This window comes from Thamnophis sirtalis, unplaced genomic scaffold (assembly GCF_051295495.1).
Source record: "Thamnophis sirtalis isolate CommonGarterSnake01/CBP01778 unplaced genomic scaffold, rThaSir2_p1.2 scaffold_3, whole genome shotgun sequence".
NCBI classification, from domain to species: domain Eukaryota; kingdom Metazoa; phylum Chordata; class Lepidosauria; order Squamata; family Natricidae; genus Thamnophis; species Thamnophis sirtalis.
The window spans coordinates 158,296,725-158,316,987 of NW_028261383.1; the positions used below are offsets into that span (position 1 = coordinate 158,296,725).

The 20,263-nt window shown below is 43.9% G+C and overlaps 1 protein-coding gene across 1 annotated transcript; it reads left to right on the forward strand.

Moving 5' to 3' along the window:
• Window positions 1–494: 494 nt before the first annotated feature.
• On the forward strand, window positions 495–19,319 carry PFDN5 (prefoldin subunit 5). The gene is made up of 6 exons (XM_087710567.1): window positions 495–652; window positions 10,749–10,851; window positions 12,367–12,398; window positions 16,036–16,110; window positions 18,506–18,611; window positions 18,723–19,319. The coding sequence occupies exons 1-6, from the start codon at window positions 581–583 to the stop codon at window positions 18,800–18,802; spliced, it is 468 nt and encodes a 155-aa protein (XP_087566693.1). The 5' UTR covers window positions 495–580; the 3' UTR covers window positions 18,803–19,319.
• Window positions 19,320–20,263: the final 944 nt, after the last annotated feature.

Below are 20,263 nucleotides of genomic sequence, written 5' to 3' on the forward strand. Positions count from 1 at the left end.
TCTGTGTATACATGGAGCCAATCCTGAACCTGGGGGAGGGGATATGTTCTAGTCTTGACTGAGCATGTTTGAGCTGACCTGTCTAGACTTAGGTGACTGGGCTAATATGGGAAATAGGTAACAGTCCTGCCAAACGTTGTACTCCAACTTTCAGCGGCCCCAGTCAGTATAGCCATTCATTAGGGATGCTTGGGAAGGCATGCAATTTAAAATATAAGTATTCTACTAGATAATGTATACACCCTTCCTTGGAATTTTAGTTCTACCTTTATAAAAATTATAAATTAGATAATAACTTGTTGGCTGCATACTTGAAAGTTGCTGTTAATAAACGGCTTGGTAGCGCTCCTCCAGCCCCACCCCCTAATTGGTAAGGATGCTTCCGTCCTCTTAAGAAGAATGGGGGCGGGGCGTCCCGAGCCGTAAGCGTCTTTCTATTGGCTGGGCAGGGCGGCCCTTTCGGTTGGCCGTGAGTCACAAAGGGCGCCTTGATCATAGGCTCCAAACAGCTAGAGCGAACGTCACTGCCCTCTCGAGGTGGCGTCCGCGGAGGGATCTCTCTCTGTCTCCGCCTCCCAAGATGGCGCAGCAGGTGAACATCGCGGAGCTCTCCCTGCCGCAACTGGAAGTGTTGAAAAGTCAGATGGATCAGGTGAGAAATCGGAGTAAGCGTAGGCTTGTAAGCTCGTCGTCGCGGCTGCCGGTCGGGGGACGGAACGGACGGGCGCTTGGTCAGTTCGGTGTGTGATTAGGGGGGGGGGGACCTTTCGACACCTAGAGCCGGGTGGTGGTGGGTTTCCTCCACTTGGCCTTCGGAAGCCAAGAGATGGGGGAAGGAGGTGACAGTTGGGAGCCGAACGTCCTGAAAGGCACCCGGCTGGGGTGGATACTCATGCTGAGGCTGCCTAATAAAAGGAGAGAGAGACAGAGAGAGAGAGACAGAATCAGAGAAAGAGAGAGACAGACAAGAATCAGAGAATGAGAGAGACAGAATCAGAGAGAGAGAGAAAGAAAAAGGAAGGAGGCAGAGAAAGAGAGGGAAAGAAAGAAAGAAAAAAAGAAAGAAAGAAAGAAAAGGGAGAGAGGGAGGGAGAGGTGGAAGGAAAGAACCCATTGAACTTTGTATCACCTCCAGATAAGTTGCAGCCATCCCGACTTTCTCTGACACTCAAATGAATAAAAAGAGGAGAAGCCAGGTAATTGCTGCCTGCAATTTGGCAGTTTGAATCCCACCATGCTCAAGATTGACCTAGCCTTCCATCCTTCCGAGGTTGGTAAAATGAGGACCCAGATCATTAGGGGCAATGTGCTGATTCTGTAAAGCACCGTGAAATGGTACAGTGTATAAGTCTAAATGTTACTGCTAATAGGATTTTGCCTATAGCCATCACAGACTATCATTTGGCCCCAGCGGTCTTTATCTTCTAACCTTCACTGTTAAAGTTCTGCATGTTAAGACTTCAAGATGCAACCCCAAGACTCAGAGAGAGGTACCAGTTAAGTCCTCACCATAATCAAGGTCTAAAATGTTGGGCACTAAGGGAGACATTTGTTAAGTGAGTTTTGCCCCATTGTACAACTCTCCTTGCCACATTTCCTTAGGGATCATTGCAGTTCTTAAATTAGTAACCTGATTGTTAAGTGAATCTGACTTCCCTAATGATTTTGCTTGCCAGAAGGTTGCAAAAGGGGAATCACAGGACCCTGCAACATTGCAACCATCATAAATGTGAGTCCGTTGCCAAGCATCCGAATGTAAATCACGTGACCATGGGGATGCTGCAGTGAAGACAACCATTGCATGCTACACCACCCTGTGACTTTCTGAGGGCTGCTAATACAGGTAGTCCTCGACTTAACAACGGTTCATGTAGTGACCGTTGACAGTTACAACTGGAAAAAGTGACGACCATTTTTCCCACTTAATGACCATTGCAGCATCCCCATGGTCATGTGCTTTACATTCGGATGCTTGACAAGAGACTCATTTATGATGGTTGCAATGTTGCAGGGTCCTGTGATTCCCCTTTTGCAACCTTCTGGCAAGCAAAATCATTAGGGAAGTCAGATTCACTTAACAACTGTTACTAATTTAAGGACCGCAGTGGTTCCCTTAATAAATGTGACAAGAAGAGTTGTACAATGGGGCAAAACTCACTTAACAAATGTCTTACGTAGTAACAGAAATGCTGGCCTCAGTTGTGGCCATAAGTTGAAGGCTACCTGTGAACCTCTGAGTCTCCAGGTTGTATCTTCAAGTCTAAACCTCAGGAGTTGGGCAACTCGTAGATAGGTAGTTTTTAAATGGAAATGTGTATGAGTATATAGGAATATGAAAGTGACTTACCTAGATGTTCTCCTGCTTTTAGTTTTATACAGCATGCTAGGCAACCTAGATTCAGATGCTTGACAATTTTCCCCCATCGGTGCTTTAAAAACTCAGTATGTTCTCATGGAAATACCTTGCAATTCAACTGTTTGAGGTCACTATGCTTTGCCTTCCTCTCTTTCCCCCCCAAATGTACATGGAATTGTTTGGTTTATTTTTGGTAAATTCGTTACTTAATTTCAAATGCCATAGGAAGATCAGGTAGAAATCATCTTCTCTCCTCTTCTCAAAATGAGTATCCTAAATAATTTCCTCTCTCCACAAATAGTTTTATATAATACTTTAATATTTGGAGTGCTTTACCCTGAATATTTTCTCCATCATTTCTGTAATATTTTAATATAAAGGCCAAACACAGTTTCTCTCTCTGTTACTGTACAAATTAAGAGAGGAGGGTCAGTGCTAGTTCATTATAGAAATATGAGGTTGCTCTTTCTAAATGAAGTTAGATCATGAATTCAAAAGGTATGATTGCCCTTGCTTTAAGAGACTTGTAATTCACAGTCTCCTGTTTGACAATCCACTCTTGTTAATGTAAAAAATGGATTCAAAAATATTTTTAACGTGGAACTTGAAGACACAGGGAAGGGATGGTGTATTATTTGTGAATGTCACTGACTTAAATGATATTCACAAATATAGGATGGAAAACTGGAAATCTCACGCCTTCTTTCTCAGCAGCCTTCTTGTTTTTTGAATGCTGGTTAACAGTTTGACAGTTGGTTTGGTTTCATTCTTTTCCAAGGGGGGAGGGGGAGAGGGGGCAGTTCACATAGTATCCTTCCACCAACCCTTTAGGTGTGAGATGGGACTCTTTGCTGGCTTTCTAGGTATTAAAAGATTTTTAAACATTTAAGGGGAGTTAAGTTTCATAATCAGGGGCATGTAGCTTAGAGGCTTTTGACTAGAGCTGTCAGCACTGCCTCCCATCCTTGTTGTGATAAATCAACCTCATCAGGCAAGAAAGGAAGCACAAAGGGAATGGGGAAACTATCATGCGTGTAGTCCTCAACTGACGACCACAAATGAACCCAATGTTTCTGTTGCTAAGTGAGACATTTGTTAAGTGAATTTTGCCCCAGCATTTGTTAAGGGAATCACTGCAGTTCTTCAATTAGAAATTGAGTGAATCTGATTTCCCCATTGATTTTGCTTGTCAGAAGGCTGCAAAAAGAGGATCACTGGGACACTGCAACCATCATAAATATGAGTCAATTGTCAAGCATCCGAATCTAAATCATGTGACCATGGGGATGCTGCAATGGTCATAAGTGTGAAAAATGGTCACTTTTTTCAGTGCCATTCTAACTTCGAACGGTTACTAAATGAACTGTTGTAAATCGAGGACTACCTGTAATTCTTTTTAACTTGAGATATTAACATGTAAAGCTTCCCTACTAGAGATGTAAGTATGGCATTCCCTTGATCAAGATCAGTAACCAAACAAACAGACAACGAACCAAACAAAATGAATAAGTTTGAAATAATAGAAAATATTTGTAGCTGGGGTTGTAGATTTTGGCAGTGGTTTGTTCTCCGAGCTTGCCATTTGGCTCTTGAGCATTTTATTACTAGACTAGGTAACAACTTCAGCGGGACTTTGGATGAAGTGCCTTGTTCTGTTTCTCTTTTTTATATATAGGTCTTGTGTGGTGGTGCTGTCGGTCACATGATTGGCTGTTTGCGTGGCATGAAAAATCAACTGGTGAGGTGGCCGGTTCCGTTGTTGGATGGAACCGATCACCTCACCAGTTGATTTCCTTGCCACGCAAACAGCCAGTCACATGACCAACTGACAGCACCATCACAGAAAGAGAAATGGAATAAGATACTTCATGCAAAGTCCTTCTGAAGATGTAACAAAACTTTTGGGAGCTAAGTGGAAAGCTCAGAGAACAAACCACTGCCAAAATGAATATGTTTTAAGCAGACCACAGGATGGTGCTGGTCTACTACAAATGCAGGAAAAAAAATCAAAGAAATTGGAACGAGATTCAACATTACTTCAGACTGCAAGGTTCTCCTGTGCACTGCTTGGAGAATCCAAGCAAGGGTTAACACAGCCTATCTGCCCGAGGACTGAGTAGATTTTTCTTTGGTCACGCCTCATTTGCCTCCTTGAGGTCAGTTTAAAAACTCAGTCCGCCCGTTAGGACTAGTTTTGGGGAGCTCTTCAGTCCTTTGACAGATAGACTGGAACTCTCCAGGCAAATCATAGTAGATTTCAGAATTCATTTTTTTTCTTTTGTTTTTTTCCTTAATGTAGAGTATTCAGTGTAGAGATAAGTAAGCTATTACGAGGATTCTTTCCCTTTCGGATTGCTGAGGTGATTGTCGGGTTCTGACCTGCTGCTGGTCGCACGAAGCAATCGGGGTCTCAGTGACCACTTATCCGGCAGCTGCCGGTGAGAGCGGGGACAGTAGAGGCATTTCTGCGCATCTCCGGCCGCTTGTCAGGGTTGTGAGCCTCAGAAGAACCTGGTTTCCACAGCGGCGTTTCTGACAGCTTGGCAAGTGCGGTGGCCATTTTGAAGCGACACTTTCGTGCGCTTTCTAACAGCCACTAATTGAGACACTGGTAGGCATCGGAGGACTCTTTATTGGTAGTGCGAAGCCGCAGCAGCCATTTTTGACGTCCAAATTAATCTTTAGTCACCAGAGCCATCAAGAATATCGACACCCCGCGCATCACCACCTCAGTGCAGATCGCCGCCAGGGAGTGCCTGGTCCTGTCCGGAGCGCCGGCAAGGCCTCCTTCCCCCCAGAAGAATTCCTGTCTCAGGAAGGCGGCATTGGAGTGCCCTGGCAATCTAGCCAGCCTCCAGCTATTAAGCAGATCTGCAGGCATTTTGGAGCCAGCTGGCCAGCGTCTGGTGCCCTTCATTGCTGCAGCTTCACCCTCCCAGCCGACAATCAGCCACCCTTGTTTGATCTCCATCAACAGAATGGCAGATGAAGGTTTGGAGCCACGAGAGGAGCTGGCAGGGCCCTCTGCGAAGCACAGCAGGCCAGATACCTCATACCAAGGGAGGAAAGGGAGGAAGAGCACTGATGGGAAATCATCCCATAGATCCTCGGGGAGCAATGGTTCCAAGAACCAGGGAGACGAGGCAGGAGGCCCCAAGGGAGAATTGTTCAATTCTCACAACTTCTCGGCGTCATGGTATCTTGCCTAAACGTAGTTCCCTGGGCTCGACTGCATGCCAGGGAACTGCAGTGGTTCTTACTGCTGAAGCAGAGATCGAAGGCCAGCAACTCGCCCAGAAAGGTTTAGCTCCCGTTGAAGGTGATTTGCTCCCTGAGGTGGTGGCAGTCGGCAGCAGTAGAGAAGAATTGTCTATTCAAGGAACTCGACGGATGCCAGTCTCTACAGCTGGGGAGCACATTGCCAAGGTCAACTGGCACAAGACAGATGGTCGCGGACAGAGGCAGCTCGAAGCATCAATTGGCTGGAGCTGAGAGCAGCCAGGCTCGCCGTAAGACGGTTCTCAGCCCAACTGGTGGGTCACCCTGTTTTGTTACTCACAGACAACATTGCAATAAAGGCACATGTAAACCGGCAGGGCGTCACCTACTCCAGGAGGCTCATGGCAGAGGTGGAGGCCCTGGGCCGTTGGGTGGAACGACATCTGCATCAATAAGAGCGGATCACATATTCATCACCAGCAATGTCTAGGCAGACTGGCTGAGCCGACAGACAATCAACAACTCCGAGTGGTGTCTACATCCAACTCTGTTCCGGCATATAGTGCGGCTGTTCGGGCAGCCACAAGTCGATCTGTTCACAACTGCACTCAACACGCAGCTACCGAGATTCTTCTCATGCTACCACTCACTCCAGGCGGAGGGGAAGGAGACCCCGAGGTCTCCTGTATGCCTTCCCGCCTCTGCCGCTCATCCCGCAGGTAATCACCAAGCTCCTAGCGGAGGAGGCGGAACTCATACTAGTAGCTCCGCATTGGCCCAGGAGGTCCTGGTACGCGGATCTGGTCGATCTGTCCGCACAGAAGCTGTGGATAATTCCTCAGGAGCAGATCTCCCTCAGCCAGGGGACCATCAGTCATCCAGAGCCCCAGTGGCTCCAACGAGCAGTATGACACTTGAGGGTGGGCTCCTGAGGAAACAAAACCTATCCGACAAAGTCATCCAGACCATTCAAGCATCCAGACGACCATCTATAACACGAATCTACAATGCGACCTGGACCGCGTTCTCCACTTGGTGCAAGTGGCGTGACATTGTAGATGTTTTAGCAGCCATCAACCTTTGGACTTCCTTCAGGAGGAGTTGGACAAGGGCTTGGCACCCAACACCCTACATCGCCAGGTTGCGGCCTTGTCAACTATACTGGCTAGAGACACTCATCAGTCCTTGAGTCAACACCCTCAGGTTAGAAGCTTCTTGAAGGGTGCGACCAATATTCGGCTTCAGGCGATACACAGGTACCCATCCTGGAACTTACTGTATGCTCTGTGAGTCCTGACCACCACACCATTTGAGCCGATGCGAACTGCCAGTCTTTGGCTCTTGACTCTTAAAACTGCCTTCTTAGTAGCAATTACTTCTGCTAGGAGGGTATCAGAGATTGCGGCATTCTCTGTCAGTGAGGAACTGTGTATCGTCCATCATGATCAGGTCATCCTGCGTCTTGATCCCTCCTTACCAAAAGTGAATTCTCTCTTTCACAGATCTCAGGAGGTGATCCTCCCAAACTTTTGTCCCAGGCCTAAGCACCCCAAGGAATGCGCCTTGCACAAGCTGTACGTTCGACGAGTGGTCCACATATATAAAAAGGACGACTTCAGACATTCAGAGTCATTCTTTGTGTTGTTTCAGCCTGGGTTGTTGGGTCGTAAGGTCTCATCCTCAACCATTGGGCGTTGGCTGCGGGCTTGCATCAAAATGGTTTATGAACATCAAGGCAAGACCATACCAGGTTGTGTGACAGGCACACTCCACAAGAAGTGCCGCCACTACAACAGCCTGGGCAAACCATCATTGACATTTGCAGAGCTGCTACATGGGCATCCCCCACAGCTTTCTTTAGAAATTATAAAATTGACACCTTTGCCTCAGCCGAAGCCTCCTTTGGAAGACGTGTTTTGCAGCAAGTTGTCTTGGCTCCAGACAATCTGGACACGACTTCAGCCCTCCCTGGGACAAAATAGCTTGGGAATGTCCCATGCTTGGACTCCCCAAGCAATGCACAGGAGAATGACCGTTGGCTTACCTGAACTGTCGTTCTCTGGGCGCTGCGGGAGAGTCCAAACCCGCCCAGGGTTTATTGCAAGGTCCAAGGTTCGACATTACGATTGGGATACCTGAAGGCCGTCCTACAGCGGACAAGACTTCATTTTTAAACTGACCTCAAGGAGGCAAAGGAGGCATGGCCAAAGAAAAATCTACTCAGTCCTAGGGCAGATAGTCTGTGTTAACCTTTGCTTGGACTCTCCCGCAGCGCCCAGAGAATGACCGTTCAGGTAAGCCAACGGTCATTTTATAGTAATATTCATGGGTACAGAATTCCAGACCATTTGCTAAAGTAATAAAAGATGAGCACAGCAAAATAAAAGTGATTAAATTTAACACAGTATTTTTAGCTAAACTTTATATCTGTCAGATTATGTAAAGTATCGACAAACAATAACAAAATAACAAGATTATTTTGAAGTACCCACTATTATGTAAACTTCCTTAATCCTAACCTCAATATCTGTATAGGAATTAAAATCAAATTGCTATCTTATATGAATAACCCTAATTGAAAATGTTGCCACAGCAATTAACAATTGGGTCACAAAGAAGATATTTAATATAAAATTGATTAGAATGTCCAAGAAAGGATTGTAAAATGGGATTAATCCAATCATTAAACGAGCTAAAATAAAAACTACAATAGGAGATAAAATGCTCTATTTACTTTAGGTCACGGTTCTTTGAACTAATCCTCAAGTTATGATGGGCAATTGGGACCAGAATTTCTGTCACTAAGTGGTGCGGTTCTAAAATGCAACATTATGTGACCGCATTGCTTAGTTATAGTAATCCCTGCAGTTCCCATTGCTGTTGTTAAGAAAGGATTGTGGGTTGTTAAGTGAGAGCCTCCTCACAACTTCCTGCCAACTTCATCAAAGTCAGTGGGGAAAGAGGCAGAAATTGCCAAGTCCCAGGTAGTTCACAAGCAAGCCAGCAAGTGCTGGGTAAGTGGCTACTTTCGCATTGGAAAGTGGGGTGCATGGATGTCTGAGGAGGTGTGTTGCACAGCAGGGCTTGGGCTGGCTGCTGTCAGATTGGGTGGGTGCATGAATGGTGGCGGGCGCAAGCATGGCAAGCCTTGGTGTACTTGCTGCCAGATGGGAAAGGATACATTAGTGGCAGGGGAGGTACGGCATGAGTGCAGCAAGGCTTGGGGAGTGTGCACAAGTGGCTGGGGAGGCATGGTTCAAGCCCTTCAAGATTTGGGATGCTGCAACTGTCATAAGTGCAAGCTGGTTGCTAAGTGCCCAAATCAGGATTTGGGCACTTAGGACAGGATACTTCAACAGCCACAACTTTGAGGACTGGTTATAAGTACCAGAGCAATTGTAACTTGAAACAGTTGCGGAATGAGTGATCATTAATTGAGGAATACATGTAGATCAGACCAAGAAATCAACTCCACAGGAAGGCTAAAACTATTTTGACTGAGGTTAGCTATAATAACAAGGCTGTGCTGTCCCTCTTCTTCCTCCTCCTCTTCCTCCTCCTCCTCCATGTATCCAGTGAATTAAGAAAGAATCTAAGTTGCTTCCGAATGTTATCTCATTGTTCTGGACCTAAGATACATTTTAGCCCCTTTTGCCTAGGTTCCAATTCCTGAAAATTTCTGTCAAACTCATGTTCCTACCTTTACACCATGTCCCTGTCTGGCAGATTTATATTGTATATACCAGTGGTGGGTTCCGGATCCCGATGCAACTGGTACGGTGCAACAGGGCCCGGCATCCTCCACATAAACGTGCGCGGCTCGTGCATGCGTCCTACCCTCCAGCGACGCCTCCGCTAGTCTCTGCGACGCTCCAGCTGCTCAGCAGAGCGTCGTGCAGGCGCTTTACGCGCCCTGCTCATACATGGAAGCGCTGAAGAGTTTAAAGACAGGTAAGGATGACGGGCAGGTGGGTGGGCCCTTCGAGCACCGTATCGGAACGGTACCCGGTGTTCCGGGCAGGTACCGGTATGCCCATACTGGGGCATACTGCCAGCAACCCACCATTGGTATATATGGTAACCTGCTATGCATGTCAACTGTTGCTTTTGTTCACAACGGGTATCTTTGAGTATTAGGTATTTAGTAGCAGTGGGGTGGGGAGTGAGAGTTGGTATTATTTCCTAATTTAATGCCTATGATATATGAAGGAGGACAGGAAAGAGAAATTCATGTAAGATTAAAATGAGTGAGGCTAGTAAGTGGGTGATTCTGTTGTTAGGCCATTCCAAGTGCCTTGTGTGTTAAGGATCTAGCTGGAAAGGATGTTTTAACTGGATATGTTGTGAATAAATTAATTTAACTCTTGGGATTAAGACCTATTCTAATTTTTCTAAGAATCCCAGAACTATAGTTTTGATTTTTGAAGTCTATGTTCTCCTACTTTAAGAGAAAAAAAAGATAACAGCTTTATATGATAATCTTATATAGTTTACTTGTCCACTAGACTGGTTATAGAAGAACTATATGGCAAAAATGTATGCAGTTAAGATTTGAGCCAACGTTCGTCACTCATTCCCTATGCGTCCTGTTATCCTTTAAATTATACGTTTCAATTCACTAATGAAGTCCTTAAGGAACCAGATGCTTTGATTTTCATTGCTCAATTTTAAGGCAAGTGGATAAACATTAGATGTTCTTGTAATCCCTTTCAAATGTTGCTGAAGTACAACTCACAACATTGTTCAACATCAACAATATGGTTGGAAATTTTAACAACAGCCACAGATTCTCCACCCTAATTTGGACACTATGCTGCCACACAGGGAAATGCTTGTAATCCGGTTCTTCCCACATGGCCTTATGTTGAAAAAAGCCAAAATATTTCATTGGGGACAAGAGGAAATTGTGGTTAATGACCACACTTGTAAGCTATGTAGCCCTAACATCTCCATCATTTTCTTGCAATGTATCTGCTCGCTGGTGTCACTTTGTCATAAAAAGATGTTAAAACTTTTTGGTACGAACAGAACAGACATGTTTAAATAAAATAATTGTCTCATCTCTCAGTGCACTAAATAGTACAGTGAAAAATTTTCTAAGACTGTTTTAAATGTTGAACAATTGTTTGGAAGCTGAGTGTGTGGTCTTCATTGCTGAGTTTTTTTTCCCCAGGAAGTTGAATTCCTTTCTTCATCCATTGCACAACTTAAGGTGGTACAAACAAAATATGTGGAAGCAAAGGACTGTCTGAATGTATTAAATAAGAACAACGAAGGCAAGTAATACCTCCCTTTTTAAAATCTCTTTGTTTTGTAGCCTCAGCTGTGTCTTGAAAATGTGCTTGAATTTTTTTATTTGAAACCTCTGGTTTTGCTGAACTGTAACTCCTAACATTCCTCCTTATTGGCTGTACTGGCTAATGCTGGGATGAGTTTTACACCTGCCAGGCCAGAGGTTTCCCAACTGTCTTTATGACCTAGTGAGATTCTGTACCTAAAGGAGGGTAGGCTTGTGATGTAGTTCTACATATATCTTCTGAGAAGCTGTACTCGGGTTTTAGATAAGCGGGTAAAAGATTACAGCCTTGTCAGTTTGGGAATAGAATTAGTGCTGGCCCTCAGCTCCTCTTGTCTAGAAGATTCTTCTCTGTTTTGATTATAATGTTACAGTGAGTGGCTGAAGTTTCATTGGTACATTTTAGGGGTCATCTAGTTTGAGATTATTCAGCTGTGATTTAAATAACCGAGAACTGGAAAAATATGATAAAATCTGCTAAATCTGATCCCTGCTACTGACCTACAGTGCATATCAACTTTAAACTAAACATTTTCACTCCCTAATTTTTCTTCATGAAGTAAGGAAAAGGGGAACACAAGAAATTAGAGACCGGTATGTTTGATACTGTAAAATTGTTTGTTAATTTTTTTTTAATCTAGGGGCCCTTCCCACTTCCTTTACAAATTGTAAAGGGCCCCTAAAGAGCTTTATTGCTTCTCATGATTGTTTGGGATTTTAATGTAACATGGGCCAGGAAATGTAATTTCATGGAGCCAGGGATGGTTGGGGGGGGGGGATTCCCCAGTGGTTCTAGTATCACACCTTAAACACTGCTAAAAAGGAACTCGGCAATAGTTTCTGTGTCTCAGATTCATTAACAAAAAATTATTCTGAATTCAACTGTTTCTGAAATATTACTACATATCAGTTCTGCTGATTGGGAGAATAGTTCTAGGCATTTCCCCCTTATTTTTTTATTCTATATTATAGCTTTATAGTGCAATTAGTAAAATAGTGGCTTCCATGTAAAACAGACAACACCCTTTATGTGTTAACATGGCCCAAGTGTTTCCAAAATATTCAGATTTTAAGATGCTAATGAAATGACAGTAATATCAGTGTTAGCTACACCTGAGATGAGGGCATTCATTCTATTTATTGGGACATAGGTGAGATGGCATTCCTATCCATTTTCACATGATGGACAGTTTCTAATGGTCTCAGCAGTAGAAGCTGAGGGAAAAAAACCTTAGCAGACCTTAATATCTATATTGATAAATCCCGAAGGTGTCCTTCCTTGAGTGTTATGTTTCTAAACAATTTACGGCCTTTACACAACAATCACCAACAGTTTAGATCATATTAGAAGTAGATGTTGCCAGCTATCGTGATTTGTTTAATATGGTATATGGGTTGTTCTAGCTGTTATATTCTACATTAGTTATAGTTTGTCCTTTTATAGGGTAGCCTTATCTACAACACTTTGCAAAACCTATTTTTCTCCTCTGCTTAGGTAAAGAGCTACTGGTTCCACTCTCCAGCTCTGTATCCTTTTTACGAAATAATAATATCCTGGAACAGCTTCAACTTTTTAACTTTTTCTTCCTCATAAGTATAGTAATTTGTAGTAATTCTAATAATTTGGCAGTGGGATTAAACAATCAAACAGTTTACAGGTTAGTGAGTTACTATTATTTCAGTGAGGCCAAATGTGTTTTGCTACTTCTAAAAGAGAAACCCTGTTTGCACAGGCTAGCTATTCTGTCATTATTTCTGATGAGAGCAAATCTAGAAGCAAACCTTGGAAGCTGTAGACTTCTATATGTTGGGCTCAGTTAGAGGTTTTGGGAGGGGGGAGGGAAGGAAGGAAGGCCTAATCAAAGTTAAGAAATCAGAATCCCTTCAGGATAATGCCAAAGTTTTCAGCAGAAAGCAGTCGGCATGTTTGTATGACATATTGATTGCAGTTTATGATGAAGCATAATGTGTGAACCATTGCTCTGCCTAGCTCTGTAGTATGCTTTCTGTTGAGACTTCCATCAGTTGCTCAACTGAGAACAAGAAAAATGCTTCCATGGCAACTGAAAGTATAACCTGATGACACACTAATGGTACTTGCAGAAGTCTCAGAACCTTATACCATAGAGCCCTGATGGCAAACCTATGCCATGTGTGCCACGGGTGGCACACGGAGCCATATTTGGTGGCACGCCAGCCGTCAGCTCCAACGTGTATACACGTGCTGGCCACCTAATTTTTCACATTTCTGGAGGGCCAGGGGAGACCATTCTCACCCCCGAACCAGTTCCCTGGTCACCGCTCACTCGCCCTACCCAGTCTTTGCTCTGCAGCTTGCCTGCCTCAAGCACTGCGCCCCTGATCTGTCTGCCAGGTAAGCCTGTGAGTCGAGGCTTAGCTAGCTGCTCTGCCTTCCCCGCGGCCTTCCTGGTGTCCCCATGGCCAGCTTGCGAAGGCAGGCAATGGTAAGGCCACATGGAAGGCAGGGAAGCATGTCAGGGCCGTGGGGAAGGGAGCAAGCAGCCTATTCCCTTCCCTCCCTGCCTTGCCATGCTTTTCTGCATTCCGCATGGCCTTAGAGGCGGTCCCCCATACCCGCTTGCCTTCTGAGGTCAGCGTCCAGCCTGGTCTGGCCAGTGGGTGGGTAGGTAGCCCTTGGTGGGAACGCACAAGCTCTGCTGGGGTTGAGAGGGGTGGTGGCGGTAGCGGCGATGCTGCGGGAGGGCAAGCAGACATCCCAGGGCTGCTGGAGGTCCATGTGTGCCTGAGCTGGAGGCGGTGGTAGTTTCAAATCCTCAGGGCTCCTGGGCAGCCCATGTGCACAGGGCACTGGGCTGGCTCCGGTTGTGCCCGAGATAAAGGAGATGGTGGTTGCCTTGGGGCTCCTGGGCAGCCCATGTGTGCGGCACTTGCCTTGCGCCACGGCAAGCAAGGTGGCTCTCAAAGAGAATGAAGCAGGCGCAGAACGTCTTCCAACAGCCAAGGAAGGAAGAGGTGCTGGGGTCTCGGCTGTTGGAAGAAGCACCCGCACCCATTTCATTCTCTTTGAGAGCCCCTTGCAAAATGGGGAATTTTCTGACATTTTGTAACCGGAGCCAGCCCATTGCCCTGCACACATGGGCCTTCCGGGAACCCCAAGGCTCCCAACCACCATCTCTTGAAGCTAAAAAGGCCTCCTCTGGCCTCCCGGAGGCCCTCCGGAAGCCGGAAATGGCTTCAGGAAAGCCTCTGGAGGCTGGAGGGGGCAAAAAACGGCTCCAACAGGCCAATCCAAAGTTCAGAAATGATCCATTTCTGACTTCCAGAGGGCCTCTAGTGGGGCGGGGGAGGCTGTTTTCACCCTCCTCAGGTTTCAGGAAAGCCTCCAGAGCCTGGGGAGGGGTGTGTGTGTGTTCGCATGTGCAGATGGGCAGGGAATTGAGTGGGCATGTGCAGGTGTGTAGTAGCATGCACATGCGCAATTTTGGCATGCCGTAAAAAAGTTCGCCATCACCGCCATAGAGGTTTCGTTTTAAGTATTGATAAACTCTGTTTTTGTACACAAAAGTGCAGCACTTTGAAGCGATCATATACCAAACCCAAAACTGTACCAAGAGAAGAGGAAGAGAAAGTACCTCAGTTGTAGTGCAACTTCTAATTCCTAACAAAATAATAGTGTCAGCCCTCAGGCTGCCATCCAGGGGGAATCTGTCCATCACCATGCCCACTCGGCCATGCTTACATGCCACTAACGCTGCCATGTTGATGTTGCCTTTCTGATGTCAATTGAGCCTGTAGCTGCATGTGGCTCTTCTACTCGGGTGCAATGCCTATTCTGATGTAACTCTTTTGCTCGGATGCGGCTAACCAGGAAAGAGGCTATCATCATAGCCTCATGATGACACTGAGTGGGGGTGTGGCTGAGGGTGTGGATCATGGTGATTGGTGATGGTGGGTAGGTGTCATCTGGGTGGAGTTGTGGGTGGAGCTGGGTGGCATAATGCTATATATATATGGGTGATGGTGTTAACTTGGTTAGAACTGACTTGGATTTGATTACCTTTGTATCATTGTCATTTAGTGCTGGTTATCACGTAATTTCTTAGATAGAGATAAAAGTTTTTCACCAAACAAACTGAATCTCTGTTTGTATGCAACGTGAATGCCGGACTGTGACAAATAGAAAATAGCCAAGTACTGCCTTTTATTTCTGTGTTTCTAATTCAAGTTCTCCAAGAGAGAAAACTTTTTTTTAAGGGGAAGAGGCATCTTTTCATTCAGCTCATGATGTATTGGTATAAATAAATTTCCTCCTGCAGCCTTCTGTTAAATGATATTTTTTGCAGGTTAGTTCTGCACCTATGATTTGGATGGAACCTCTGTGACTTACCTTGATTAGAACATTTTGGATTTTTAAGACACTAGAGAAGCAAAAGAAACTTTTAATATGGAGCTACATAGGTTACACAAATATAAACCCTTAAGAATCTCCCGTTTTTTAACATTGGGTAACACTAGAATTGTGTCCTTTACTTAGAGCAGGGGGGGCAAACCCACATCATCACATGACCTTTTCCCCCTTTGCTAAAACGGGTGGGCCTAGCCAGCGTGTGACACATGCGGGCTGTAGGCTGCGAGTTTGACACCCCTGAGAGAGCTACAAAAATACGCATTGTTTTAGGTTTTTTCAATGTATAGCACAAGTGGGGAGGTGTATTTTGTTGTGAGTATATTTTTGGATACAGATGGCAATTCTCTGGCTCAATTAAAAAATAACTGTGAGCTTAGATCTCCCCTACTTAAAGGGGAGATAACCAGGAAATACCAGGCTGGTATAAAGTGGTCTCATAGAACTATTAACGTAAATCACCCAAAACTAAAGCTCCAAAAAATTCCCAAAGTACTCATAACTCTTATTGTTTCGCAATATTTATTTTCCTTAGTGAAGAAAAACTGATACCATGCTTTATAATATTATTTCAGCTATTATAACAATTCGGTCAATTCGGTCTAATATTGTTTCTTCATCAGCATACATGAGGGTTATGACCTAGCAATGCTTGTGAGTTTTTTATTTTCTCCAATGTGGGATTTTCTCTTTGGACTAGAAATTTAATTCTTTTTTCCTCTTGATTGTGCTTGATTCTGCCAAGCGCTTGTGCTTTTCCTTAACCTTTCTTTACAGATGTATGTTCCTGGGAAGCTTTCCGACGGGAGCCATGTATTGTTAGATGTAGGGACAGGCTACTATGTAGAAAAGGTAAGACATTTATCATTTCTCTGAGGCGGGGGTTGAAGGAGCTACACAATTCCAAGGAGGCAACAATCCATAATTTAATATCGCAAGAAATGCTGAGAACTGATCTTCCACCATACAGGCACAGTTGTACAGGAAGTGCTTGGCTTACAGCTATAATCGAGCATTGGATTACTGTTACAAATCAGACCTCAATCAGAAGTCATTAAGCAACCACTGCAGTCGTTAAGCAAATCCATTTTCCACATTTATTTGGCATTTATTGCCAAAAACTGGAAGTGTAGGAAACCAGCAAAAATTGTTATAAAGTGCAGTCACATCACTAGAAGATGCTGCAAATGGCCATAAAGCTGAGCTGGTTGCCAAGCACCCAGAATTGACCATGTGACCAGAAGCTGTGGCTGTTGCACTTTCAAAAACACATTGCAAATACCTCTGGGAAGGTCTGCCATAACTTTGAACTGTTTGAGCTGGTCATAAGTTAAGGACTATCTTAACTTAAGCAGGAATAGCCAACACTCCAGAAGATAGGCTAAAGATACAGAAGGATCTTGACAAACTTGAATATTGGGCACTATCTAACAAAATGAAATTCAATGGTGAAAAAGTAAGGTTCTACATTTAGGTAAGAAAAACAAAATGCACAGGTGGTACCTTCCTCAATAGTAGTAATTGTGAGAGGGATATTGGAGTCCTAGTGGACAACCACTTAAATATGAGCCACCAGTGTGCAGCAGCAGCCAAAAAAGCCAACACAGTTCTAGGCTGCATAAACAGAGGGATAGAATCAAGATCACGTGAAGTGTTAATACCACTTTATAATGCCTTGGTAAGGCCACACTTGGAATCCTCAATTCAGTTTTGGTCGCCACGATGTAAAAAAGATGTGGAGACTAGAAAGAGTGCAGAGAAGAGCAACAAAGATGATTAGGGGACTGGAGGCTAAAACATATGAGGAATGGTTGCAGGAACTGGGTATGTCTAGTCTAATGAAAAGAAAGACTAGGGGAGACATGATAGCAGTGTTCCAATATCTTAGAGGTTGCCACAAAGAAGAGGGAGTCAAACTATTCTCCAAAGCACCTGAAGGCAGAACAAGAAGCAATGGGTGGAAACTAATTAAAGAGAGAAGCAACTTAGAACTGAGGAGAAATTTCCTGATAGTTAGAACAATTAATCAGTGGAACAGCTTGCCTCCAGTTGTGAATGTCCCAATACAGGAAGTCTTTAAGAAGATGCTGGATAGCCATTTGTCTGAAATGGTATAGGGTTTCCTGCCTAGGCAGGGGGTTGGACTAGAAGACCTCCAAGATCCCTTCCAACTCTATTGTTGTATTGTATTATCTTTATTTGTGAAGATTTTCAGCCTGGAGACAGCTCTTGTTGGCATTTTTGTAGCTTTTTTTAATCTGCCAAATTGAGCAGAGTTCAGTATTTATCATCCTGGTAAAATGAGATTAGGATTCAGGCTTTCCTAACCTGATGTCTGATAAGGCAAATAAACAAGCCTACTACCACATTAATTGAATCTACTCTTATGCCAGTCTTCCACAGCTTGAACTCACATTGGGCCTGAATTGTTTTGTAGTTGAATCTATCTCTTCCCTTTTTGTAAATTGTACTCTATTGATTATACATTACCTCATGAATCTCTGAGCTGCTTTTATGTGCAACTATGAGTCCTTTCCCCGCTTGCCTTTCAGCCAGAAGCTTTAAAAGCATGGGCCCCTATTTGTGTGGACCCATGAATAAGAGGCTCTTAGGAAGCAGGGGCCATGGTGACTCCCACAGTAAGATGCTGAACTTGCACTCTGCTGAGGTCTGCAGCTCAGTGGTTCGATTCCCGTGAGGAAATAAACTATAGGGACAGGAAAAGTGATCTCTGGCTAACATGTGGCATACACTAAATAAATCTTAGGAAGCCTCTTTGGTCTGATTTTTACACAGGTTGTGAAAAAAGGCATGTTTCTTGAAAATGTGTATGGTGCAACAAAAGCCATTTTCAAAAGAATTAACAGAGAATTCTAATCTTGGCAGAGATAACCAAATTTAAATAGTCTTTTCATCTCATTCATTTTTATATGTCTATATGTCACCAAAGTATTTTGCTGCTGACCCCAGCTGATCCCATACCATTTCCATTATATACAAGGGCAGGTGGCAAAGGGGATCGAAGATGGGCCATTTAGTGTTCTCTGAACCTTCCAGGAAACACCCAGTTCTGCCCGCTGTTGACTGAAAAAATACAAGCCAAAATCTGATTGGGAAAATCCTCCAAATTAACCAATAAATTTGGATTTGTCACAGTAGCAGTTGCTAGGTGCTAGCTGGGCATTCTCAGTTGACAAAGCCATTTTGATTGTAAACAGTGGAGTAACAACACCTTTGATCTTGGCAGACAGTGGATGAGGCTAAAGACTTCTTCAGGAGGAAGATTGATTTCCTGACAAAGCAAATAGAGAAAATCCAGCCAGCATTTCAGGAGAAGCATGGAATGAAACAAGGTAGGCCTTAGCAGCAGGCAAAAACTGTAAATGTAACTCCATCTGATTCTGATTATCGCCATTATTGCTCAAATGCTTTTCTTACTCAGTTTGGTTTCTTTTCTTTCACAGCTGTAATAGAAACAATGAACCAAAAGATTCAGCAACTGGCAGCAGCAGGTGCATCACAAATGATGCCAACAAAGGCCTAGCAAAGAAGACTCCCTCGCACACCTATTATTTTATGGTCAAAACATCTGGAGGAAAGCAGCATTCCTGCTGCATGCAGCTGTAAGGGGAAGGTGGGAGGGTAAGGGGATGATAAGTTTCTGTTTTGTTAAAGTGAATATGGGAGTGCTTCTGTTTTTGGGAGTGATAACATCTTGAGGACCACATCTGCTCAACTTGTTGACTTTTCAGATGTTATGTTACGTTATGCTAGTTATGGCACCTGGAAGCCATCTTCATAAGATGCCCAGTGAAATGCAATGCTTGCAAATGGAATTGTACAAAATAAATAGAACAAAGCAAGCAATAATTGCATGTTGACTAATGCATTGCTGCTCAGAAAGCTCTATGGCCCACCTGATTTTGTTTTGTTAAGGTTCTTTTGATTTAAAAAAACGGGGTGTAATCAATTTGAATTACAACTTTAGTTGGAAGAATACTTCTGGATTTGGTTTGTCCTGAAGGTACTGTTGGAAAATAAATGTTAAGAGACACCTGCAAGATCACTGCGTTGTTTAGAAGCATTCCACCTGTCAAGAAAAAAGGAGAAAGTATGCTTCCATGATAGAGAATGAGAGAGAAGAATTAGGCAGTGTTTATCAATCTGTGGTCTGGGGACCCCCAGGGTATGTGTGATGTCATCACAGGGAGGTCCACAAAGCTTTGAAGAAATATTATGATTTAAATCTTAAGTCTTAGTGTTGTCGTTGGGTTATTAAGAGTTAATTACTTATAACAAACACACTACTGTTTCTGGCTGAGATAGGTCACAGCCACTGGTAATCCAAGCTAGCTTGGTTCTGTTTTTAGAATTATAATTCCATACTCAAAAGATGGAATACCTCAACTAGCAAATGCTTGTCAAAAATGGAACGCCACGCTACACTTATAAGCTTTCTGGAATCTCGATTGGCCACTGTTAAAATGGGAATAAAGATACAGTTTTGATTCCTGAGAGGCCAATCCAGGGCAGTATTCTATTCCAGAGAGGTCTGATGGATGTTTATTAAAAACCCTACAAGCAGAAAATAAGTACGTCAACAACTCCATAAGCTGACTGTAGAAACTGCTGTCATTTATCCATCTCACAATAGTTTTTGCTAATATTCCCCAGTCCTTTTTTGGATTAATATTTCTTTGTCTCATTTTATTTATTAGTATTTTTTCCTATTGGTTCTTTATTATTTTATAAATAATTCAAGGCAGAGAACATGCATAATACTCTTTCCTCCTATTTGGTGGCGCAGTGGTTAGAGTGCAGTACTGCAGGCCACTTCAGCTGACTGCTATCTGCAGTTCGGCGGTTCAAATCTCACCAGCTCTAGGTTGACTCAGCCTTCCATCCTTCCGAGGTGGGTGAAATGAGGACCCAGACTGTGGGGGCGATATGCTGACTCTGTAAACCGCTTAGAGAGGGCTGAAAGCCCTATGAAGCGGTATATAAG

Coding starts and splice junctions, on each gene's coding strand:
- PFDN5 (XM_087710567.1), top strand. CDS start 581: ATGGCGCAGCAGGTGAACATCGCGGAGCTCTCCCTGCCGCAACTGGAA. Junction 12,399..16,035: donor TGGTTCCACTCTCCAGCTCT/GTATCCTTTTTA, acceptor CTTTCTTTACAG/ATGTATGTTCCTGGGAAGCT. Junction 16,111..18,505: donor CAGGCTACTATGTAGAAAAG/GTAAGACATTTA, acceptor TGATCTTGGCAG/ACAGTGGATGAGGCTAAAGA.